The 27,239-nt window shown below is 36.3% G+C and overlaps 1 protein-coding gene across 1 annotated transcript in view; it reads right to left on the bottom strand.

Moving 5' to 3' along the window:
* Positions 1-1,544: 1,544 nt before the first annotated feature.
* PARG (poly(ADP-ribose) glycohydrolase) overlaps positions 1,545-27,239 on the bottom strand; it is a 111,613-nt gene continuing 85,918 nt past the window's right edge. Inside the window, exons 14-18 of the mRNA XM_065894065.1 lie at positions 22,171-22,249; positions 20,630-20,738; positions 13,397-13,502; positions 2,549-2,677; positions 1,545-1,850 (exon numbers count right to left, since the gene is read on the bottom strand). Of these exons, the coding sequence (XP_065750137.1) occupies positions 1,696-1,850; positions 2,549-2,677; positions 13,397-13,502; positions 20,630-20,738; positions 22,171-22,249 (578 nt within the window). The 3' untranslated portion in view covers positions 1,545-1,695. The remainder of the gene's footprint in view (positions 1,851-2,548; positions 2,678-13,396; positions 13,503-20,629; positions 20,739-22,170; positions 22,250-27,239) is intronic.

Genomic DNA, 27,239 nt, shown 5'->3' with positions numbered 1-27,239 from the left:
GTATTCTGTAATATTAGGCTGGGAGGTCTTCTTACCTGGACTCAGTGATTTGTCTACCACATGAACCTCCTAAACTGTTCATGCAACGTTTTAAAGAACTGTTTACTTAGTCTTGGGGCTAGATAAGAGGGAAAGAATACAGAGATAGATAAAAAGAAATGAAATATACCATGAATGCTTAACCAAAGCATGGAATGGGTTGGGAAGGAAAGAAAAGACTTTAGTACCAGTAGAAATAAAGCCAGACACCTTGGACTCAGAGATGATGAAAAATCTTAAAAAACATCATCATTGACAAGTGGCTGCCTTCAGGTGCCAAATTCCACTAACCTCTCAATCTCTATATAAACAAAAAGAGTTGCAGATGCTGGCCAAGGCCCCATTTTTTCCCTGCCAATATTGATACCAGGTGTTTGGACCTTCTACTTAAAACTCCTTATTAATAGGATTTGACCACCAATAGCTTTTCCTGACAGTTGACTATAAACTAGAACTTCAACAGTATGGTTTAGAATTACTTTAGAAATATAAGTAAGTGCTTCTGTGATTAAACTCTACTCTCAGTTAACACAGAATTGACACTGGCTTTAACTTCTGAGAGACATTATTATTTATGTTTGTTGCCCATTTTAAATGGACACAATTGTAAATAAAGAATTTTAAACAGAGCCCCTAATAAAGCCTAAACCTAATCATTTCCACAATTCCAGTTTTATTTAGATTTTATGTGCTTGCATGTAGACACACTTAAAGAACATATATTTTTCATATATATGAAATATAGATGATATGGGAGTTTGACAAATGATTTGTTAATGAAAATTTATTAACTATATAACCTTTGAGTACCAGAGAAACTTCACTATGTACAGATCACCATGAAGTTCCCAGTTTCTAAACTCTGGTTATATGAATATGCCTCAAGTACCAAGGAAAAAACAATAATCCTAATTCAAAAAGAAAAAGAAAAAAAAAAAAAACCCAAGAAACAAAAGATCCTTCAAGTCTCTTGAATCTGTTTTTTAAACACCATTTGGGAAACTCTTTTATTCTACATTTCCTTCCATTTAGGTCAGTTTCCAAAAACAGTATCAATAAAAATTGATCAGGGAAAAAGGACAGACAAACCATTACAGATAAAGGTGATGTCACTAAATAACTTTCTGGAAATTATTCTGCCTTAAATACAAAACTTTTAACGTAGGGGATCTGCATTGTGTAACATGTATGGAAAAAAAAAACCCAACTCTTAATTTTCAAAAATCAAAAACTCCAACAATGCAATCATAAGAAGAGTAGGGGGTGAAAGGCTCACAGGGAGATCTTTAGCAGACCCAGTTAGTTAAACAGATTCTAGGATTTCACCTTCTTCCCTGGCATCTGCTAGCTGCAGAGGCAATTTGTATAATATACAGGCATCAAAAAAGAGACCTGACAGGCTGAGCACAAACTTTCATGAAATTTCACAAGAAATCTTAATGGGCAAAAGAAAGAAAAATCAAAGAATGAAGACTGAAATAGAAAAAAATGGAAACAAAATATGTCTGAATCTATGTTTGTGGAAGGGACTGCATCCTTGCCTACAAATGTGGATTATATACACATTTATATTAAGTCAGTTCATATGTTACACCTGACAGTTCAGAAAGGATGTTTCTCATGAGAGGTGGAAGGAGGTTCTATTCACTTGGATCCTCAGGCCCCAGTCCTTTGTCCTGGCTGGTTGGTGGTCTCCGCACAAGACTCAACAGCTTGGTATATGAATGGATAAAGCTTGATGTCTGGTCCAGGGGTGGAACAGTTTCTACATTCTTCATTGTAATATCGTAGCAACAGCTTATATACTTCTCCTGAAGAGCAGAAAGCCAGACCAATTTGCACATTAAGGTATGTAGATGGATAAAACTACTACAGAACACTTCAGTTTTGCCTTAATCTAAATAATATATGCTCACATTTGGCTTTTGAAAATAGAGCATGAAGGCTTTGTTTTAAAAAACAGCCTGGAAGGCTTTCCTGATATAAAGTTAAAATTTTTTAGAATACCTTAAAGAAACTACTTATTAGTTCATAATTACAGCAGGCTATACATGGTACATCATCCATGCGTTGTTTTGGGAGTTCGTGGCAACTCTAATTTTACATTTAGCTCCCATATAGCAAGGCCTTTCAGGTCCAGCTGAAACAGTAGATGGAGGATGCTGGCATGTCTGATAAACATGACTCAGAGTGAGGCCACTTAGGTTTTAACTTACCTGCCAATACCTTCCCTCTTTCAGTTTTCTATACACACAAAAGTAAAAAAGGGACACTAATTCCAACTTCTCAGCCTTAAATTAATAAGCTGACATACTCATTCAAGATTGAGGATGAAAGTTTGCCAGAAAAAGATTCTGCAAGTGTTGCCCCTCTAAGACCTTGTTGCCCCATCAAAATCACACTTCCATTTTTTCTTAGCCACTATGATCTATCCAGATTTAGCAAGTGCTCCTCCTGGATGGTGTACAATCCATTTAGATACCAAGTGTCAAGACTATCCCCTACTTACCAACAGTCAGTTTCCTTTCAGTAAGAAATGTGTGCATGCTGTAAATGTCTCTCATCAATTCTGAGTCCCCAAAGGTGAAATAAACCACATCTCGCTCAGCTACAGCAGCTGCCAGTATCTGTATTAAGGCTGTAGCAAAGAGAAGAAACACAACTATATTATGACACTTCACATCAAGAGACCTTCTGTTCTTTCAACCAGGTAAATTATAGCTGGTGTGTCATAGCTTTATCCTGGATTAAAGATTTATAAACCTAATATACACGTTATTAGCAATGGCAAATACAGGATGAATATAAATCATCTAGTTTTGTGACTGAACAGACATGCTGCTGAGAATATCATCAAGCCACAGAATTCCCACGTAAGTAAGCATCTTTGTGGGAAAACAAAGGAAGATGCATCTGAGGCAGCACAGTTAAGGCACTGAAGTGGTTTTTTCACTTACACTAATCTGGAACTAAAATTTTTGTGTTTGCTCGCTTGATTTAATTATTTTATCTTATACATAGTCATTGTTTTTTTTTTCTGTCAAAGGAGTCTCTGTGATTTCCCATGACCAATATACTTGGGAGGTTCTACTGTTCTCATTAACCCTACAGCAAGCAAGCATTCTCAAAAATGGGTTAGAGAAGACACCCTTATCCCTCCTGCACTCCCACCTCCACCCAATCACTACAGCATGGAGTGAATGTTACTGAAAACATTGGACAGTAACTCTGGTGTACTGGAAAAGGAAAATCATTGAGGACCACTGTCCCCACAAATCACTCAGCCTGGAGTATATTTCCAAAAGTTAAATTCCTTTATAATCTTAATCTCAATAGACAAAATTTATTTTTTTATTATTTTTAAAAATAAATTTATTTATTTTATGTATTTTGGGCTGCACTGGGTTGCATTGGGTCTTCGTTGCTACGCATGGGCTTTTTTCTAGATGCAGAGAGCGGGGGCTACTCTTTGTTGCTATGTGCAGGCTTCTCACTGTGGTGGCTTCTTGTTGCGGAGCGTGGGCTCTAGGCACACAGGCTCAGTAGTTGTGGTGCACGGGCTTAGTTGCTCCACGGCATGTGGGATCTTCCTGGACCCAGGCTGCAACCCGTGTCCCCTGCATTAGCAGGCAGATTCTTAACCACTGTGCCAGGGAAGCCCGACAAAATTTACTTTAAATAACAAAAATGAACAAAGGTACAATAAATGCCCTTTTGCTAGTAACATATCTTTTCCCTCATAAAATGGGAGATGGGAATCAAACTAAAACACTCTGGAGGATAAATATAGTTTTGATTTTTTGAGAGCATGTTAATATTCTACATATTCAAAACAAAATTAAAACAATAAGAATGGGAATGGGGAGGAACCTGTAACTGAAAGCAAAGTAAAACAAATGAGCCTAATTTTATTTCAAAAGAATAGCACTACAGGGAAAGGAAAAATGAAAGGATGAAAGTAAGAACTAATCCAAGTAACTTATGAACACACTATTTGACTAATATGCCTTCAGTCTTGGGCAAGGAGGAAAGAATCGCAAACAATTCCCAGACTCTTTTTACTAGATTTGCTTACCACAGTAGTACAGGTGAAGCAATTCTGAAACTATTTTAAAATATATTTCAGGACTGAACAAATGAGTTAATTTGTTGATGTTGCTGGCAGCTGTAGTTCTCAGTATGGAAGAGGGAATACAACACGGAATGGGAAAAGACAAAAAAGAACTCTGTGGTGATTGATAAGATTGAAATGGAAGGCACTGGTATGTACTCATGACTTCTGAAATATGTACATTTGTGTATGTTTGAGTGAGAGAGAGAGAGAGAGTGTGTGTGTGTATGTGCATTTCTTAGTTTTGTCTGCTGAAAGGGCCAAAAAGAAGACATCTTAGTAGCAATGAGCACATCTAGTGCCCAGATCTTGGTCTTTAATACCATTCCACCTAACAGAGCTGTATTCCTCAGGGAACACCTGATTCCATGGTTAGGACAGGACAGGTACAAGATGAACCCAGAATGTTTTATTATACCAGAAAGTGAAGAAGTGCTCAAAAACAGGAAAACTGATGGATGTTTGTCACAAGAATATAGGAGCCCGTTTGAAGGAGCTCCTACTAGCCAAATCTGGACAAGCTAAGCACCAAAATATTATGTAGAGTAATAACTTACAAATCACTGAAAAAATATAAATTCCTGAGTTCACAATGATAATATATAATAAATAGAGAGAAAGAAGGGCTTTTACTCACAGGAGAAAGCCAAAGTAAGTCGGGAGGGAGTGCTAGAACGAGATAATCCTCTTTTTGCAACCATCATGGTAAAGACTGGATCAGGCAAAGATCAATAAAGGATGCTAAACCTAAGGGAAATTTTGTCTCAAAGTGTCTTCCTACAGACTACTTAATTAACTACAAGAGAGGAAAAAAACTCTGCAACAGTGGAAAAATCAGATAACACCTTGACTGGGTGATCAAAATTAACATCACTAATGGGGTCGGATGACTACTTAAGTGCCTTCCAGACACTATCACCTAGGTACTGCTCTGATCAAGAATGCATAATATAACCCTAATTATGAGGAAACGGCAGATAAACTCAAGGAATGTTGTATTCTTCAAACATGTCAATGTCATAAAAGAAAGACAAAGAAAGGCTGTGGAAATACTCCAGATTCAAAAGGAGGCTCAGACATTAACTAAATGCAATACCTGACCCTGGACCCTGTATTGGAGGGCAACATGGCTACAGCGGGTTTGATTAGGGCACCTGATAAAACTGCAACACAGATGAGAAGGTTAAAATATTATATCAATGTACATTTATGAATTTATAACTGTAATGTGTTTATTTAAGAGAATAGGAAAAACACTGAAGTATTTAGCAAAGGGGGTATAATGTATGTAACTTAAGCTCAAATCGTTCAGAAAAAAATTGTATATAATACACAAGCATATATGTACATAAACATACACAGAGTTTAACTTTTTGTAACTTTTTGTAAGTTTGAAATTATTTTCAAATAAAAAGTTTAAAAAATTATGTAGGAAGGAAAAATATTTTTAAGATGAACTAGTAAATTTGATATAGCTGAGTATTCCCAAATTTGGGAAACAATCTAAGACATGAGAATACATGTGAGATTCTAAAATACCAAAGTATATCCTAATTTCCAAACTAATATTTATTGAGTATCCCCAACATGCGAGGTACCATGACTAGGCCTCATTAATCTTGGAGTGTTGAAAGTAATTATCTCAAAATAGAGATACATTTTAATTAAAACCACTCAACCAACTTGTACATACATTAAAGCTTCAGTACACTCAATTTTAAAAGGTTCCTAATTAACCTAAACTACATATAAAAAGGGAAACCAATGAACCGTCATCTTTTTCTACCAAGAGGTATCATTTTTTTTATCTTTTGGTTTGAATGAAATTTGGCTTTAAGTATTTCCTATTTAAGAGACAGAGAGGAGAGAGAGACCCAAAGAAAAGTCCTTTTAGTCCTACTTCGTCCTTACATACAGAAATACTAGATCACTGGTCATTTGCCATTTATGAAATAAAATATTAATAAAAACATTTAAAATGTATCTCCCTATAGAGTTTAAGTTTTAAATGCTTCACAGGCCACTTTGTCCCTGTGGATAGGCTCCTGGAGCTAAGCTTGACAGATCTACCAAAAAAGAGGCTGCATCCTAATAAGAGAACCAGTTCATACTACATTCTTGATTTCACATCCATTTCTGTTTGGGTACACATGGTAACAAAAGCTGGGACTGGAGACTGAAGACCTGAGCTCAGGCCTTGCCCTTCTGCTAGCTATCTAAGCTCTATGACTTTGGCCAAGTCACTTAACTCTCCTGCCTGCATTTTCGCCATCTGTGCGATGAAGAAGTTGAATCAGATGATCCCTAAAGACTCTTTCAGAGTATAATTCCATAATCTGTTATAACTTTTCTCCTTGCATTGGATATTAGACTATAAATACACAAAGGAAATTTTCAGAAATTTAAATTAATCTTGACCTTAAATACATCAGTAATCACTAACAAAAGATCATTTTAAACAGAACTGTCTTCAGACCTCACTACATCCCCAAGATCTTTTCAAATCTAGACAATTATGTCTCACAATTTAAGTGAACTCTCCTGTTATCACAAGTTAGATGAGAATAAATCACAAATCTAATAGGGTGTATGGACTGACTCCAAGTATAATATAAAACCATCAAATTCTAACTTCAAGCACAACTAGGTGCCAAAATAATCACTTTAAATTAACCTGCAGGGAGCTTGGTTTTAATTTTCTTTTTGGCATCAATGTTAAGCTGTGAAAATTCTTCAAAAAAATAATAATGTCAAAAAACAATTCACAGTGTCCTCTTGTAACAAATGAACCAAACAAAAAATGAGTAAAACCATGGATACTTTATACCACAGGTATGGTCTGAGGCCATTAGCATGTAACATTAGTAACAACTGCTAACACTGAGCTCTATACTGTAGCATGTTGAACGTTCTAGCAGCTTTTTTTAAAGGACAAACTCAAGATTCACAAGGATTAACTCACTTAATCCTTACAAAAACTGAATAAATGTTAGTATTATTTCCATTTTGAAAATCAGGAAATAAAGGCACCAAAAGATTAATTAACCTGTCTAAGGTCACAGAGCCAGAAAGCGGTGGAGCTGAAATTTCTATTTGTCAAATTCATTAAGCTTATTTTATTTGCAAGTCACTATTAGGTAGTGAAGGTAGGGAATGGGGATAGAAAAGAAAATGCACAGGACTGCATCAAGATAGCTTCAAATTATGGTAAGCTAGCAATGGCATAATCTTTCACAAGTCAGATAACACAGTACGGAGAGGTACAAAAACTAAACACTGAGGATGTGCAATGAGAAATTGACAAAAACACAACAGAAAGAACTTTAGAGCACCACTTGATTCCTTCAGAAAGCAGGCAGACAAAACTAGAAAAATATAGGGTCTGATCTAATAGGTATAGAATCTAACAAAGTATAAATTCTATACCCTTCAGAGACATCTTTTCAAGTGCCAACATAATATATACAACAATTATGTTAGGCCACAAGTAAAAGCCCAAAAAACTCTTAAATAGTAGAGATAATTTTATCTATACTCTTTGATTACAATGCAATAAAATTAGAAATAAGAGATGAAACAAACATAATTTGCTTTAAAAACCATTTAGAAATGGTTTCAAGTTATCTCCTAAAAATCTCATGGGCGCCTGGTGGTACACTTAGGGGGCAGGAGCCCACTCAACAGTCTCTACTGAGATGGGATAAACAATGCTGCAAAAAACAAACAAAAAAAGCAAAAAACAGTGCTTCTACTCTATCTAACAATGAGAAAAGGCCAAGTAATCTACAGAATCATAACTTTTCCTGAGTCTACCAGAGAGCTGAGTTTTCATGGCAACCAAATTACAACAAGCTCTACCAAGAAGAGACAAAACACATGAACTATTATCTTGAAAGAACACAGGAGAAAGAGGCAGCTACCACAGAAATGGGCGAGAATAAAATTTTGAAAGCCAAGTGTGAACTGGAGGTGGGGGTAGTGTCACTTTGTAATAACTATGAGCTCCAGAAAGGAGAATTCACATTCACTCAAAAGCTCTTTTCCACGGGCCTCCAGAGGGTCCTCAGAAAGATGAGGGGCCAGGCAGGAGGACAGAGAGAGCCCCCTTTGGTTCCACAAGCCTGCAGGAGGTAACTGGCTGCTGCTGGAGGACAGGCATCAAGCCCCTCTTTCCTATGTCCCTTCTTTCCTACCCTCTGGCTCATAGGGCCATTGGCTGCCTGGGGCAGAAAGCTGTTAATCAATGTCTGTTGAATGAATGAATATATGAAAAATATTCTCTTACTAGTTGTTAGCATAACGTACAATGAAAGCCATTCAAAATTAAATTGTTACAAACTGAAAAACTCATGCACAGTTAGGCAACAAGCATGTTAAAAAATATTTAGCCTTATTTCTAATAAAAGAAATGTAAGTTTAAGGGTTTATTATATGCCCATGTTGTCCCTCCATGAAGTTTTTTGTTTGCTTGTTTTAACTGTCCTTCCTCCCTTCTTTCTTATAGGGTAGGGATAGCATCTGATGGTTCAGATGAGTCTTCCTGAAACATTACTAAGACCTAGGGACAGATAAAGATGGCTAGTTCAGAGAAGTTAATATTGGCCCTGTCTTTATCTGCTCTCAAAGGGTTTTTGTTTACCAACTTTATATAATCTATCAATACTTTGAACTGGACCATAGCTTCTGATTCTTCTCTGTGCACCCGCTCTGCCTCCCTAATGTTGGTTCATCAGCGAACATCTCTTTCTTAATACTCTCTTCTCTTGGAAATTAATCTAGGATTTAAATGCTCCCTTGCTCATATATGCTATGTGGCTAATGAGAAAGTGGGCTTATAAAAGAGGGGTTTTTACACAGTTTCAACGGCTGACTCTTTTTTTTTTATACAATCAGAATATAATTGACATATAGCATTATATTCATTTCAGGTGTACAACATAATTAGATATTTGTATATATTGCAAAATGATCACCACAATAAATCTAGTTAACATCCACCACCACACATAGCTACATATTTTTTGTGATAACTTGCAAGATTTACTCTTTTAGCAACTTTCAAATATACAATACAGTATTATTAACTATAATCACCATGCTGCACATTACATCCCCACGATTTATTCATTTTATAACTGGAAGTCTGTACCTTTTGACCTCTTTCACACATTCTGTGCACTCTCCATCCTATACCTCTGGCAACCACTGATCTGTTCTGTGTATCTATGAGCTTTTTTTTTTTTTTTGAGGTTCCACATATAAGTGAGATCATATGGTATCTATCTCACTTAGCATCATTCTTTCAAGGTCATCCATGTTGTTGAGAACATTTTTAATAAGATTTTTAAAAATTACAAAAACAATAACAGATTTGATGCAATCTCTGTCAAAATATCAATGGCATTTTTCACAGAAATAAAATAATTCTAAAATTTGTATGGAAACACAAAAGACCCTAAATAGCCAAAGCAATTTTTTTTTTTTGCTGTACGCGGGCCTTACACCGTTGTGGCCTCTCCCGTTGCAGAGCACAGGCTCCGGATGCGCAGGCTCAGTGGCCATGGCTCACGGGCCTAGCCGCTCCACGGCATGTGGGATCTTCCCGGACCGGGACACAAACCCGTGTCCCCTGCATTGGCAGGCGGACTCTCAACTACTGCACCACCAGGGAAGCCCGCCAAAGCAATTTTTGACAAAGAATAACAAAGCTGGACAAATCACACTCCCTGATTTCAAACTCTACTACAAAGCTACAGTAGTCAATACAGCATGGTACTGGAACAAAAACACACAGATCAATGGAACTGAATAGAGAGCCCAGAAATGAACCCATATTTATATGGGCAATTAATCTATAACAAAGGAGGCAAGAATACACGATGGGGAAAAGACAGCCTCTTCAATAAATGATGTTGGGAAAACTGGACAGCTGCATGCGAAAGAATTAAACTGGACCACTTTCACATACCATATACAAAAATAAATTCAAAATGGATTAAAAGTAACACCTAAAACCACGAAACTTCTAGAAGAAAACATAGGCAGTATGCTCTTTGACATAAGTCTTAGCAATGTTTTTTGGATATGTCTCCTGAGACAATGAAAACAGAAGCAAAAATCAACAAATGGGACTACAGTAAACAAAAAAGCTTTTGCACAGTGAAGGAAACCAACAAAACGAAAAGGGCCACCTACTGAATGGGACAAGATATTTGCAAATGATATATCCAAAAAGGGGTTAATATCCAAAATATACAAAGAACTCATACATCTCAATGCCAGAAAAACAACCAACCAGTAAAAACTGGCCAGAGGACCTAGACAGACATTTTTCCAAAGAAGACATACAGATGGCCAAGAGGCACATGAAAATATGCTCAACATCACTAATCATCAGGGAAATGCAAGTCAAAACCACAATGAAATTGCACCTCACACCTTTCAGAATGGCTATTATCAAAAGACAACAAATAAGTGTTGGTGAGGATGTGGAGAAAAGGGAACCCTTGTGTACTGCTGATGAGAATATATATTGATGCAATATATATGGAATATAGTATGAAGGTTCCTCAAAAAGTTAAAACTAGAACTACCATACAATCCAGCAATTCCACTTCTGGGTATTTATCTGAAGAAAATGAAAACACTAATTAGGAAAGATATATGTACCCCTATGTTCACTGCAGCATTATTTACAATAGCAAGATATGGAAGCAGTCTAAGTGCCCATCAATAGATAAGTGGATAAAGATGTGGTATATATATACAATGAAATACTACTTGGCTATAAAAAAGAATGAAATATTGCCATTTGCAACAACATGGATGGACCTAGAGGGTATTATGCTAAGTGGAATAGAAAGACAAATACTGTATGATTTCACTTATGGGTGCAATCTGAAAACAAAATAAATGAACAAACATAACCAAACAGAAACAGAGTAATAGATACAGAGAACAAACAGGTGGCTTCTAGAAGGGAGAGGGTAGGGAGGAAGAGAGAAATAGGTGAGGGGGAAGATGTATAAACTTCCAGTAGCAAAATAAATGAGTCATGGGTATGAAATGTACAGTGTAGGGAATACAGTCAGTAATTACATAAGATCTTTGCATGGTGACAGAAGACAACTAGACTTATCATGGAGATCATTTTGAAATATACAGAAATATAGAATCACTATGTTGTATACCAGGAGCTAACGTAATATAAGTAGGTCAATTATACTTCAGAAACAAATAAACAAACTCGTAGGAAAATATGATCAGATTTCTGGCTACCAGAGGCAGGAGGCTGGGGGAAAGGGAATTAGATGAAGGTAGTCAAAAGGTACAAACCTCCAGTTATAAGATAAGTAAGTACTAGGAATGTAATGTACAACATGATAAAGATAACTAACACTGCTGTACATTATAAATGAAAGTTGCTAAGGGAGTAAAGCCTGAGAATTCTCATCACAAGGAAAACAGTTTTTTTCTACTTCTTTAATGTTGTATCTATATGAGATGATAGATGTTCAGTAAACCTACTTGATATTCATTTCATGATGTAAGTCAAATCATTATGTTGTACACCTTAAAATTATATAGTTCTGTATGTCAATTATATTTCAGTAAAGCTGGAAAAAACCAACAAAACAATATATGCTCACAACAGAAAAATAATCTCGGTAATTGAGAAAATTACACAATGAGAATCTTGTGTATACTATACTACCCTTAATAGTCACCAGAGCAAGCAAAGCCGCAGTCTGAGAGAAAGGCTTTTATGCCATGAAGAAAAGAAACAAAATGAACACATTTATAAAGCTTCCCAAATTGTCCATCACAAATGACCAAGGCTTATGGTAGACCTTGTTTCTGGATTGATGATATGAATCTACTCATTTATTTTACTTAAGAGAAAAACAGAAAAAAGTGTCTGTCATAAGATCAATAAGCCCAGAGTGAAAAACAGGCTTCCTCAAACAAATTCAGGATGATAAAGAATTTCATAAAATAAAACCCAGAAATTCCTTCTTCTATAGACCTTCAAAACACCAAAACTGACAACATGTGGTTTTTGTTTTTGAATATGAAGAAAATATGGGTGAAAGCCTTTAGAATAAAGGAATAGAGAAGATTTTTCTAAGCATGCCACAAAAATGTAAACACATAAAACACAACTCCACGTGACAACAACTCAACAGGCTCAAATACATAAACCCTATGAGTATCCTTTGTAATAAAATTATAATGGCACCTTCCTGGGTTCTGTGAGTCATTCTAATGAATTATCAAACCTTAGAGGGGTTGGTTGTGGAAAACTCCCAAGACTGGTAGCCAGCTGGTAAGAGGTGCAGGTGGGCTGGGGGACACCCCCTCCCCAGACTTGCATCTAGAGTCTGCAGTAGGGGCAGTCTTGTGGAGGATGGGTGTCCTTAACCCGAGGGTCTGTACTAACTTCAGGGAGTTAGTGTCAAGACTGCACTGTAGCACACCCAGCTTATGTCACCAGCTGGGTTGACAAAAATAGTAACCATGCTAAGTAATAATATAATACTATTCTCTATAATTGACACTCCTGAGAGGAAAGCAAACGTCATAATATGGTAAATGACCAATAGCTTTGTTGATAGGTTTGTGATTTTTCTACTATAAACTATAAAGGGCAAGAAATGTTTATCCTTCTTGAGTACCGAAATGCCTCCTTATCTGTGCCATTCATGCAGCTCTCCCAAGCTACAGTCCCCCACACTGTGTACCTCTATTAAAGCACTCATTACTATGTGCTGCATTTGTCTATGCCTCTCTCTCATATGCTAGACTGTGAATTCCAAAGCAGGGACTACATCTTATTCACCTTTGTATTCTCAGGGCCTACCACAGTGCTTAGGCAGTGGCAGATGCGCCGTAAGTTTGGTGAATGAACGAGTCAGTCATCAAATAGCTCTGTCCATAAAAAATCACTTCTGTAAAGGAACATGCTTGAATGGGTGCTTTGGCTTGAAACTTCATAGTAATTTTGGCCTCTTCTCTCTCTTTATTCAACTAAATACTGTGTCTTATAGATCAGAGATAAGTGACCTCTGCAGGTAAATAATAAATAAAAATACGGATTCCTTCATATACAATAAGAAGAAAAGGATGGTGTCAAATATTCTTTTTCTCTTCTTTTAGATCTTTGTGGTTAGAAATCCGGTTTGAAGGACTAACTCTTCTCCTTAGTCAAAATACTATTATCCTTCTTATAACAACTGATTCACTCACCTTTTAATCTAGCATCGCCCCCAAAGGCACCACAGCCCCAGTTTCCTGTGGCCACTGCAGAAAGATTCTCTGAAGAAACTCCAGGACGAAGAAATCCACAGTAAGCCTGCAGGATGAAAGAAATACCAAAGCACGTGAATGACTAGACACTAACAGTATTTCTGACTGATGTACTAGGATCAGTATCCATTATCAAGCTTATGTTATCTCTCTCTCTTTTTTTCCTAGGGGCCAAAGTACAGGGGAAAAAGAGAAAATCCTGGGATTACACAAGGAAGAGAGTAAGAAATGATCAGTTCTATTATTTATTTGCTTTGATGCTGGGCAAATCAAAGCCCTTAAACCATTACAGGTCTCAGTTTCTTTTTCCAATTCAAACAAATATAAAGGAAAATATCAGATATTTTAAGAACTAATGGAATCCCAATCACAAACCACAAGGGATTAAAGGACAGAAAGGCATTTAAGACACTTTTATTTGAAAACTTTTGATTACCATTTTTTTCATTAAGGTAAAGAGTTACTATTATGCTTCCTCACCACTCTCTCTCTGAATTATTGGGACTTAGATTAATAACTGTGATTAGCTTTTAAATGTGCTTCCTGCCACTGAAATGCTTAAACAACTATAAATAAAATGAGCAAGTAACTATATATAAAAAGGATTCCTATACCTAGTTACAAGATAACCTTTAATATCCCTTCCAGCTCCAAGATTCTCTAGTTTCACAGCTCTGTTTTAAGCTAGAATATTTTAAAATTTGCCAGTAACCTGAGAAAAGTACAATATATCCTGAGGATGCTAAGTTTTAATTAAATGAACAGCTCATTTTGTATATGAGAAGACTGCAGTTTAAGGTCCCAGAGTTTCTGATTTCTATTTCTTTGCTGTCAGACAAGTTGGTCTTTCTGCCTCCAAAGGGTTCTTAGTTTTCTGAAACTATCAGACTATATTAAGAGGTTTAAAATAATAGCAAAGCAAATCTCCCCTGGGCTTTCTCAAGTACCAAACCCTAAAATATAGCTTATGTATAACAGTAAATAAAATAGAAAGAATGATGTGTGACAAATGTTCCCAGAGAAAAACCAAGGATAAAGAAAGATGCTTCTATGAAACCCGCACATAGAAATACTGTAAATTGCTCTCTGAAGTTGCTACAAGGGTATAAAAATGTATTTTATACCTGTCTGGGTGGATTAACAAGGCCATTCCTTCCCCCCCCTCCTTGGCTGTAAATCCTGACAGATATTAATTATAAGTTGGTACCAGACCATTACTCAACACTGTGGTACAGAGCTTACACTAGAACTCACAAATTACCTGTATAATCAGATGCATGGAGCATCTGAAAATCTCTTTCAGGTCAAAACTATCAAAGAGCTCAATTTTTTTGAGTAGGTTCTTGAAAGATACAGTCTCTGCCTTTATGCCAACAAGGGGGTGAACAGACTTTCTGTCAGAATAGACATAACTTTGCCACTTGCTTTCCTGTCAAATTCTCCAAATATGTCTAGAAGAAGAGGAAGATTTCTTAGCCTCCTAGTTTGTGTCATCTCTGTTTTATACCATCAGAATGGTTTTAGTTTCTTTCACACTGCTATCTCTACATATCTGGGCTAACTTTTCTTTAATGAGCAAAAATAGCTTAGTAAGACTAAGGCCTAACAACAGATAATTTGAAATATTTAGATTATTAGAAGCAAAATCTAACCAATTTTACTTAAAAAAAAAAATCTATCTTGAAAAATGACCATAACAAAAAAAACCCTATAAAACTGAAATTAACCTGCATTTGGTTAAGTAAGTAAAATAAAATGAAACTTTAAAAATGTAATCAGATAGAAATTAAATGATATAAAATACTTACACAGTAATTAGGTATAAAGAATAACTGATGATTCAATACAAAATTCTTTTTTATTCAAGCCTAATTGATTTACAATATTATATTAGTTTCAGGTGTACAGAGTGATTCAGTATTTTTATAGAATATACTCAATTAAAAGTTATTACAAGATAATGGCTGTAACTCCCTGTGCTATACAATATATCCTTGACGCTTATCTATTTTATACATAGTAGTTTGTATCTCTTAATCCCATACCCCTAATATGCCCCTCCCCGCCTTCCCTCTCCCCTTTGGTAACCACTAGTTTGTCTTCTATATCTGTGAGACTGTTTCTGTTTTGCATATACATTCATTTGTATTATTTTTTAGATTCCACATGTAAGTGATATATATAGTATTTGTCTTTCTCTGTCTAACTTATTTCACCAAGCATAATATTCTCTAGGGCCATATACTTTGCTGTAAAAGGCAGAATTTCATTCTTTTTTATGGCTGAGAAATATTTCCTTGTATACATATCCATTTGTCTGTTGATGGGCAGGGCACTTGGGTTGCTTCCGTATCTTGGCTACTGTTACAAAATTTTTATTCTGTTTGAACCAACCATTTCTCTATGATGGCCTAGTGGCGTGGGATGGGGGGGGCAGAAGGAGGGAGGACATTATATAATGTAAATACATTATACTGTTTGCTAAATTAATAATTTAACAATTTTTGTCCTAAAGAGTTGTTCATGACTTCCCTGGTGGCGCAGTGGTTAAGAATTCGCCTGCCAATGCAGGGGACACGGGTTCAAGCCCTGGTCTGGGAAGATCCCACATGCCGTGGAGCAACTAAGCCCGTGCATAACAACTACTGAGCCTGTGCTCTAGAGTCTGCGAGCTACAACTACTGAGACACGTGCCAAAACAACTGAAGCCCGCGTGCCTACAGCCCATGCTCCACAACAAGAGAAGCCACCACAATAAGAAGCCCACACACTGCAACGAAGAGTAGCCCCTGCTCTCTGCAACTACAGAAAGCCTGCGTGTAGCAACAAAGACCCAATGCAGCCAAAAATAAATTTTAAAAAAAGAGTTGTTTATATGAAATCAATCTACCGTACTCGTCTAACTTAAACTAATACATAGTTGGTATTGAAAATGATTTTCTGATGTTTTAGAACACTGTGATTTCTTAAAAACAAACATAACATAAAAAGTTCCTTAAGAATCTTTTGGAAGAGAATAAAATAATATTGATTAAGAGTCTTAAAATTATACTTAGATTCAGTAACAGTAATTTTATAAATTTCTTCTTTTGTAAATTTCTTTTATTTGATTAAATAACTGTACAAAGATGTTTACTACATTATAGATAATAGAGAAAAACTTGGGACCACCTATTAGTTCAAAAACAGTGGCTAAGTCCTAGTATATCAATCCAACCAATTTTGTGGCCATTACACATATTATTATAGGGATTTCCCTGCCAGTCCAATGGTTAAGACTCTGTGCTTCTCCTGCAAGGGGCACTGGTTCAATCACTGGTCAGGGAACTAAGATCCCTCATGCCATGTGGTGCAGCCAAAAATAGGTAGATAGATAAGATTTAAAAAAATCAAATTTATTTAAAAAAACATCATGAAGATCATTAGAAAGTATGAAAAATACAATTTATGGATAAATTAAATAGATAAATACAATATTATAGGTAACTTTTGCACACATTTATATGAAAATTAGTATTCATGTGGAAAGACCTACAAAAATGAAAACAATTATTTGAAAGGTAAAATTATAGATGATTTTTTATCTTTAAAATAATTGTAACATTAGTAAATTGATTTTGCCTTTTTAAGATGCAATATAGGGACCTCCCTGGTGGCACAGTGGTTAAGAATCCGCCTGCTAATTCAGGGGGACACAGGTTCGAACCCTGGTCTGGGAAGACCCCACATGCCGCAGAGCAACTAAGCCCACGCACCACAACTACTGAGCCTGTGCTCTAGAGCCCACGAGCCACAACTACTGAAGCCTGTGCACTGCAACAAAGAATAGCCCCCACTCGCCACAACTACAGAAAAGCCTGCACGCAGCAGCGAAGACCCAACGCAGCCAAAGATAAATTTTAAAAAATAAGTATAAATAAATAAAAATTTTTAAAAGATGCAATGAAAACACCATGTAGACCTTAGATTTCTCATATGTGGAATCAAAGACTAGATTAGGTTTCTCTATGGTTATCCTGATTCTATACATTGAGAAACTTAAGGGAAAACTCATTAAAAATGATACATTTTGAACTAATATTCCTGAAGAGTAACACAGACTTCAAGAAAAGATTATAAATGATCAAAGGTTGAGCTTCTTAGAAATATCAGCAGCAAGTATTGATCAGTTGTGTTAATTAAGCTCTGATTTAAGAACAATCCCCTTCCAAACTTGGTGATAACAACAAAAAAAATCTGACTTGAATGAAATAAAACTTCTATTGCCAGGTTATTTAAAGACTCAGTCTTTTTCTATAAAGTATGTCTCGGGGCTTCCCTGGTGGCGCAGTGGTTGAGAGTCGGCCTGCCGATGCAGGGGACACGGGTTTGTGCCCCAGTCCGGGAGGATCCCACATGCCGCGGAGCGGCTGGGCCCGTGAGCCATGGCCGCTGAGCCTGTGTGTCCAGAGCCTGTGCTCCGCAATGGGAGAGGCCACAGCAGGGAGAGGCCCGCGTACCGCAAAAAAAAAAAAAAAAAAATGTCTCATAAGGACTCTATATTGTACAAATAAATGTTTTTCCGTGTTGGTAATACTTACAACTAACTTAACCTATTCACATATACCAAGGCTTCACATCTTTAAAATTTCTCGTGCCTTTGAGGATGGGAAACTGAAGGTTAGTGCTATCCAAGTAAATGTAGAGAGTATCAGTTAGCCGTGGGCAATTTAAAAAGAGAAGATTTACTTATGTCCAGTGTTATCTTTTAAAAAGATCATATTTATAGATGATTTCTAAAAGTGAATGATCTAGCTCCTCCAGAAAAGTATTTGTGGGAATATAAACGTTATCATGGAAAAAAAGACTTCCCTAGTGGCACAGTGGTTAAGAATCTGCCTGCCAATGCAGGCGACACGGTCCGGGAAGATCCCACATGCTGCAGAGCAACTAAGCTCGTGTGCCACAACTACTGAGCCTGCGCTCTAGAGCCTGCAAGCCACAACTACTGAGCCTGTGCTCTAGAGCCTGCAAGCCACAACTACTGAGCCCACGTGCCGCAACTACTGAAGCCCATGCGCCTAAAGCCCATGCTCTGCAACAAGAGAAGCCACTGCAATGAGAAGCCCACGCACCACAACAAAGAGTAGCCCCTGCTTGCTGCAACTAGAGATAGCCCACGTGCAGCAACAAAGACCCAACGCAGCCAAAAATAAATAAATAAATATTTTAAAATGTTAAAAGAAAGGGAGCCTTTAAATGTGTGTTAATGTACGATAATGGTTAAATACATTTACTTTTCATATGCTTCTCTCCAAACTTTTCATGTTTTTCTCTGCCATAACAAAATACCATGGACTGAGTGACTTAAATAATAGACATTAATTTTCTCACAGTTTTGGAGACTAGAAGTTCAAGATCAAGGTGTCAGCATGTTTGATTTCATTTGAGACCTCTCCTTGGCTTGCAGATGGTCACTTTCATGCTGTGCCCTCACATGATCTTTATTCTGTGGGTATGTACCCCTGTTTTTTTTTGTATGCCCTAATCTCCTCTTTTTATTAGGATACTAGTTAGATTGGATTAGGGTGCTCCCTGCCATCATTTTAACTTAATCACATCTCTATACATTCTGACCTACTGGGGTAAGGGCTTCAACATATGAATTGTGGGCGGGCTGGGGGGGACCCATACCTACTGCTTATATAAATGTCTTCTAGTATCAATGACCATGTGACAAATTCACATACACATCTGATGAAAAGCTAAATATAAATCTTATTCTACTTGATATGCTGTGTAATAAAAACATCATGTGCTTGGAGACAATTGCTTTAAGGCAAGAGTTTAGAACAGCGAATGCAAGCTCACAATTAAAAGGTACCTAATATAATAAAAGATATTCCTCAGTAATATCAGGTGAAAGAGAAATTATATCTGTTGATATATCAAAGAATAGTCTTTTTGGATAGTTTTTGGAATCTGCGTGTAAGCTGAACTTTGGAAAATAGTGCATTTACTCTTCAAACTTTTATGAGATTCCTTTGAGAACTTCAAACAATATAACCTAATAAATTATATATTAAAAAAACATGTTTAACAGTAAATTAGATTCCTGAGTACATTAGAATATGATAATAAATGTAATTATATTTGAAATATCTACTAAGTTTTAAGTGTACTAAAGTCTTTCTGGATTATTTGGTTATTTTACTAACAATATGAGAGGCAAGGCAGTTGAGCTGGGATAAGCAGAGCACCACAGAGAGGCCATTCCTGTGGTAAGTACCCAGGGAAAAGATGTGAAGATGATATACTGAACACCACACATGCCAATCCAAGGGCAGTCCCAGTCTGCCTGCAATGGTACACCTAGTCTGTCATTCCCAGAAGTCTGTGTAGGGATTGGCACATGGATAGTCATGCAAAACCACAACCTCATTATCTTAATAATGAACTTCATGACCAAATCCTACTCATGGAAGTTAAACAATGGTTTTCAGAACTGGGTCAGTCTTCTTGGCTGTGAGAGTAATTTGAGGAACTAAAGAAGACATCAACTGTTTTGGTAAGGCCCTATCTATCTAGAGAATAGACTTAGAACACTATGACAGTTTATTTACTATGGTTAACAGTAGTAAAAATTTAAACTAACAATAGGTCTGGCTCATTTTTCTATTTCTGTAACACAATGAAAAAAAAGAAAATGACTATAGGAGACAAAACTAAGTAGCACAGAAAACCACAGATTCCATCATAAATATGTCAAATAATTTATATGTCTTACCTATACGAGAACAACAGTGACTTGACTTTCATGGTTTATGTTTTAATCCTGATAAGCACACCTTGTAGAGAGAAATGTCATTGGGCAGGTCTGATAAAAACTTTCAGGTTCATTCATTTCTATATGGTTTTACAATGATAATGTTCCAAAGCAACTAAATGTACTTGATGAGATAAATGCATGTGTGGGGCCTAATATCAAGCAACAGTCTATCTGGCATCAGTAATCAAACAATTACGAAATGGAAAGTACATCCTGTACAAGCTGACAGACACATTAAATCAGGAGAGCTGTGGGCAGACGTACTGACACTGCAAGAATTACCAGAAAACATTAATTTCAGCATTAATAAAATGGCAGTAAATAGATGACAGCTGCCAGATGAACTAAGAAATAAGGTTACTGGCCTTGTTAAGCTCGCGTCTGATTTTCTCAGGCACAAACTGGTCGAGGTAGCGTCTGAAGTGAAGGGCATCGATGGCGACGATTTCTGTGCCGCGCCGCTGCCAGTCGTCCCTGGGGCAGGACAGATGGGGGAAAATGAGGAATGGGGAAAGGCACTCATAAAATAAAACCCTCACAAGGGTCAGGTTTCTGAGACTTTGGCAGGGTTAATACATTACAAACGAACCAGTGGGTATATATCTCAGCAAATCAGGAGGGTAGAAAAACACCATTTTATTTTTAAATTCCAAGGGATACATATTGTGGACTGCCAGGCATTAAACAGTAAAATGAAAAAATAGTACGTATTATAAACAGACACATCATTAACAATGAGTCTTCGAGGTTAAAAGATTTTGGGGGCAAACGAAAGGAATTCAGTTCTTTGTTTTCCTCCAATACTAAAGACATGGCGTTTGTATCTCAACAAGAGCTCATTCCTCCTTTGTTCTGAAAGAACTGCTCTAAGTATTGAGTTTGTAACATCACCATTTATTGTCCAAGAACGAATCCCAAGAAGTCAAGTTCTGTAAAAAAATGTGTAATAATTCAGTACAAAATTCTACCTACTGTGCTCAGTTGCTGACTGGGCAAAACTATTTTTAAAAAGGCAAAGAAATCAAAGCAGACGATAACAATTTGCCCAAGGAGGCAGGAAAAACTGGCTGAGATGGTGATTCTAGAAATGTGAAATTCCAAATATTTCATCTCTTTATAAACATGCATATACTGATATGGCAGTCAACTTTTCACACTGAAGAATACCCAAAGAAACCTTCATGTTAGTCTGTAAATAATTATCAGGAATTAAACATTCACATAGATAACTGTTGCAACCACATATTTTAACCAAAACAAAGGGAAAGAGACTAGGGACTGGACTTGAGATATTACAAAGATAAGGTTGTATGGCTACATGGGCAATAGCTGATTCTTTCTGCCACAATGGCTCTTTTGCATTGAAACACACATACATAGGCCACAGACATTTTCTGTAAAAATTTACCTCTGGTAAACCAACTTAGTGGGAAAGCAAAAATGTCAAAGTGTAAAAATATATTTCAATAAGAACTAGGAGATTACAGCAGCAAAATTCAACATAGGTTCTGCTATCAACTGTTTGTGGCATCAGGCAAATTGTCCCAGCATAGGTTTCCCCCACTTAACCTAATCTCACAGAAAAGGTAAGGATAACTAAATAAGCTGTTTAAAGGCTTTAAGCTCTAATTAGTTCGACCTTGGAAGTTAATCTCCACTGGCTGCTTACAATTAGCAGCTGAGCTGTGCCTTTCTTCTTCTTGGTTTAGACATTTGGCTTTTCTCTGTTCCCTTTGGTATATGGAGATGGTGATACTGTTTTAACTACTAACGAAACTGTACTACTGAATTTACGAAGAAAATTATATTTCTGAAATAAGGATAGATGGGAGACAGACTGTACCAGGGTCAAACCCACATTCCTTAGCTTTTGGTCATGAGATGCTAACGTCAGAAATGAACTCACCTTTCACTCCTGTCTTCATGGCTCCGGGCCCAACGGTATGTTTCGGCATAGCCTGTGTATTCACTGTACTGTTCAGTACCTGAAACAAATAATCTGCCACTATTAGTTTTGAGAAAAAAATTTCTTTTTGAATTTTATTTTTTTTTATACAGCAGGTTCTTATTAGTTATCTGTTTTATACATCTTAGTGTATGTATGTCAATCCCAATCTCCCAATTCATCCCACCACCACTGGCCCCAGAAAAAAATTTCTTAAGAACTGCACCTTCTAAAGGGTCTCTGTTAAGAAACAAACAAATAAAAAACTCCACTGGTCTTAATGACTTGTTATTACTTCCCATAAAGAAAAAAATGATGCCTTCAAATGCCACCGCAATTATCATACAGTGAATTAATGTCCCAATCAACAAAGAAAACAAAATGTCTGTCATACTCATTTCTTTCTTTTATGAGGAGTACATAAAGATTGTGTTTTATAAAAGTCCACTGTCGGGCTTCCCTGGTGGTGCAGCAGTTGAGAGTCTGCCTGCTGATGCAGGGGACACGGGTTCGTGCCCTGGTCCGGGAAGATCCCACATGCCGCGGAGAGGCTGGGCCTGTGAGCCATGGCTGCTGAGCCTGCGCGTCTGGAGCCTGTGCTCCGCAACGGGAGAGGCCACAACAGTGAGAGGCCCGCGTATCGCAAAAAAAAAAGTCCACTGTCTTCAATGTCAGTGATCAGATGGTTTTTTATTTGTGTTGTCGAAAAAATAAATTTTACATAAAAACATTCCCTAAGAAAAGTGTCAATAAATTTAAATTTAGGATTTGCCTATCAACAGGCAATGTACCTCAAAACTTTGTAAAACTATGATATTATGCCTGAGAAGACAGGGAGGGAAAAAAGCATAATTAACATTCATCTGATGAGAAGATGTACCAAGCTTGGCATATAACACAGATTTCTAATTCACTGGACCTAAACATATCAAAAGGGATGGTGTCAAAAGTGTTCTATTTAACTAAGTAAATAAGCTCATTCCCACTCCTATGGTCAACTCAATAATTACTTGACCTGATAAGAATCAACAAAACAGTAAAATTAAAAGCTGAAAACTTGAGCAAGATTATACTTTTCACATTAAAAAAAAAAAACAAGACAACATTGAGAACTAAGATTAATGATATTTTTAGTACAGTTGACTCTCAAACAAATGGGTTTGAACTTCACGGGTTCCCTTACACTGTAGATTTTTTTCAATCGTAAATACTACAGTACTAGACAATCTGCAGTTAGCTGAATCCACAGAGATGGTCCCCACAGATGATGGAAATGTGTATTCAAAGGGCTGACTGAAGTTATATATGCATATAAGTTATATGTGAATTTTATGGTACTACGTTTCTCTTCAAAAGATACACTTCAGTGGGATTCCTACCAAAATGAATAAACTGAATCTAGTTATGAAAAAACACTGGGCAAACCCCCTCAAAGAGATATTCTACCAAGTAACTGGCTTCAATGTTTTAAAAATATCAAGGTGAACAAACACAAGTTTGAGAAACTGTCCCAGTTTAAAGGATACATGACAAGTCTATTCAAGGTGTGATCCTGGATTGGACTGTAGACTGGGTGGGGGGGAAAGCTACGAAAGATATAATTAAGATAATTGATAGAATATTGACTAGGGATTAGCTAATAGTATTTTATCAATGTTAAATTTCCCAATTATTTATTTATTTATTTTTTGCGGTATGCGGGCCTCTCGCTGTTGTGGCCTCTCCCGTTGCGAAGCACAGGCTCCGGACGCGCAGGCTCAGCGGCCATGGCTCACGGGCCCCGCCGCGCCGCGGCATGTGGGATCTCCCCAGACCGGGGCACAAACCTGTGTTCTCTGCATCGGCAGTCAGACTCTCAATCACTGCGCCACCGGGGAAGCCCAAATTTCCTAATTTTGATTAACTATGCTGTGCTAATGTAAGAGAATGTCCTAGTTCTTAGGAAATATACAATAAAATATTTGGGGTAAAAGGGCAGAATGTCTCCAATATACTCCTAGTTCAGGAAAAGAAAATAAAGAATGATGTAGCACATGGGGCAGAAATGTAAACTGGTGAATCTGGGTGAAAATTATATGGAAATTCCTTGTATTATTCTTGCAACTTTTCTGTAGATCTGAAAATTTTCATACATATACAAATATAGATATACAATATAAATATTAAATAAAGCTATGAAAAATACTATTCTATTTTTATAAATGATTAAAATATTCCATAATAAAAACTTAAAAGATTTAAACTCAATACTAGAGTTTCTAGTCTATTACTGAGCACACTGTTTCTTAAAATAATTTTTCAAAATTTTAAATAATTTACAGTTTAATTACTATAAATTCACCTAGTATTGGGGATAAGATAGTCTGCTACAAATCAAGAAAATAACTACAAAATTAATGTTGTTTCTGTCAGGCTTCCTTGACACTGTAAGTAGAGTTGGTTGTTCCTTCTTTGTGCTCCACAGTACTCTGCATACAGCATCAGTAGAGCAATTAACATATTAAATTGCAATCTGCAAATCAATTATATTTCTACACAGTATCAACGAGCAGTCAAAAACTGAAATTTTAAAACTACATTTACAATAACAAAAAATATGAAATACTTAGAGGTAAGTCTGAGAAAATGTAAAATAAGTATACAATAAAAAGTATGTAATATGACTGAGAGAAATTAAATGAGACCTAAATAAACATAGATACCTCATTCATGTGTCAAAGACTAAATATTGTTAAGAAGTCAAGTTTTCCCACATACAGATGGCCAATAGGCACACGAAAAGATGCTCAACATTGCTAATTATAAGAGAAATGCAAATCAAAACTACAATGAGGTACCACCTCACAATGGTCAAAATGGCCATCATTAAAACGTCTACAAATAACAAATGCTGCAGAGGGTGTGGAAAAAAGGGAACCCTCTAACACTGTTGGTGGGAATGTAAATTGGTGCAGCCACTATGGAGAACAATATGGAAGTTCCTCAAAAAAAATAAAAATAGAGTTGCCATATGATCTAGCAATCCCATTCCTGGGCATATACCCAGACAAAACTATAATTCAAAATGATATATGCACCCCTATGTTCATAGCAGCACTATTTACAATAGCCAAGACATGAAAACAACCAAAATGTCCATTGACAGATGAATGGATAAAGAAGATGTGGTATGTATATATAGTCCATATATATATAATGGACTATTACTCAGCCATCAAAAAGAATGATATAATGCCATTTGCAGCAACATGGATGGACCTAGAGATTACCATACTAAGTGAAGTAAGTCAGAGAAAGACAAATACCATATGATATCACGTATATGTGGAATCTAAAATATGACACAAATGAACATATCTACAAAACAGAAACAGACTCTATGGAGAACAGACTGTAGTTGTCAAGGGGAAGGGAGGGTAGGAGAGGGAAGGAATGGGAGTTTAGGATTAGCAGAGGCAAACTATTATATGTAGGATGGATAAACAACAAGGTCCTATGGTATAGCACAGGGAACTATATTCAATATCCTCTGACAAACCATAATGGAAAAGAATATGAAAATATGTGTGTGTGTGTGTATGTGTGTATAATTGAGTCACTTTGCCATACAGAAGAAATACAACATTGTAAATCAACTATACTTCAATAAATTTTTTTTAAAAGTCATCTTCCCAAATTGATCTATAGATTCAGAACAATCTTAATTAAAATTCAGCACCTTTTTTGTAGATATTGAGAAACTCATTCTAAAATTCAACAAACAACTCTGAAGAAGAACAAAGTTAGAGGACTCACCTGCCTGATTTCAAGAATTATTATAAAGCTACAGTAATCAAACCAGAAAGAACCAAAAAAACCAAAAAAACAAAAACCCAAATTAATAAATTGGACTTCAAAATTAGAAACTTCTGTTTTTCAAAAGTCATTGTTAAGATAATGAAAAGACATACTTCATATGTCTGATAAAAGACTTACCTAAAATGTATATAAAGCACTTCCAAACTCAAGAATAAAAAAACAAACAACCCAATTAAAACATAGGCAAAAAGATGGCTTCAGGAGCATAGCCATATGTCAAAACTTACCTAACTGCACACTTTAAATATATATGGTTTGTTGTATGTCAATTATACCTCAATAATCTGACTCCTTCACTAGACTGACAGCTTCTCAAGGGCAGGGATTATATATTATTAACATGTGTGCCTACATTAGCATCTTGTAATGCAAAAATATAGAAGCAGTTAAGTAAGTACTTGCTGCATAAACATAATTAAGGACCGAAACAGGAAGAACACTGAGGTTAAAATAATGAGTCTGGAAATACTTAATCTGGACTAAGTATTATATAATTGACATATTAAAAAATTCATTTACAAAGACAGTGTGGCATGGCAAAAAGAGCACCACACTGAGATTAAGAGTCACGAGGAGCCCAAAGTGAATCCTTAAGTAACCAAATCTCATTGGACTTCATCTCAACGTCTAAAAATTAGGCTTGTCAATAATTCTTATATTGTTTACCCCATAGAATAGCTTGGAAAACCAAATAAGACGAGTTTAAAATCCTTCAATACCATACACAGGTTGGTATTGGTGTCATCAGACTTAACTTTGTAAGGGAGTAGAGAAACCAAAGATATATGACTCTATTTATGTGGGGTTTAAAAGACACGTGGTCTACTGGCCTAACTGGGAATAAAGACAGCCGGGAATAGTCCTGTTCTTTTGCTTTTTGCCCTGTGATGGACAAGCCTCATTTTCCCTGTTTATTATTATTATTATTAATAATAATAATAGCGCCTACTCTGATCTCTTAATTATGAAAATAAACACCTCTTCTGTCTTTTGCAAAGTGGTTGAAAAATATAAAATATCAATGATCAACTTCTATTTCAAATTAGGATGATTTTTGTCTTCGCTCCTAACAGAAACAAGGTTAGGTTTATTTCCTTCAGGTTTGGGAAATCAAAAATGCACATACAGATGCTTTTGCTCTAATATTAAATCCTGAGTTTTCTAAGTAAACA

Source organism: Phocoena phocoena, chromosome 16, assembly GCF_963924675.1.
Source record: "Phocoena phocoena chromosome 16, mPhoPho1.1, whole genome shotgun sequence".
Classification (NCBI taxonomy): Eukaryota; Metazoa; Chordata; class Mammalia; order Artiodactyla; family Phocoenidae; genus Phocoena; species Phocoena phocoena.
This window is presented reverse-complemented; position numbering and strand designations above follow the sequence as displayed.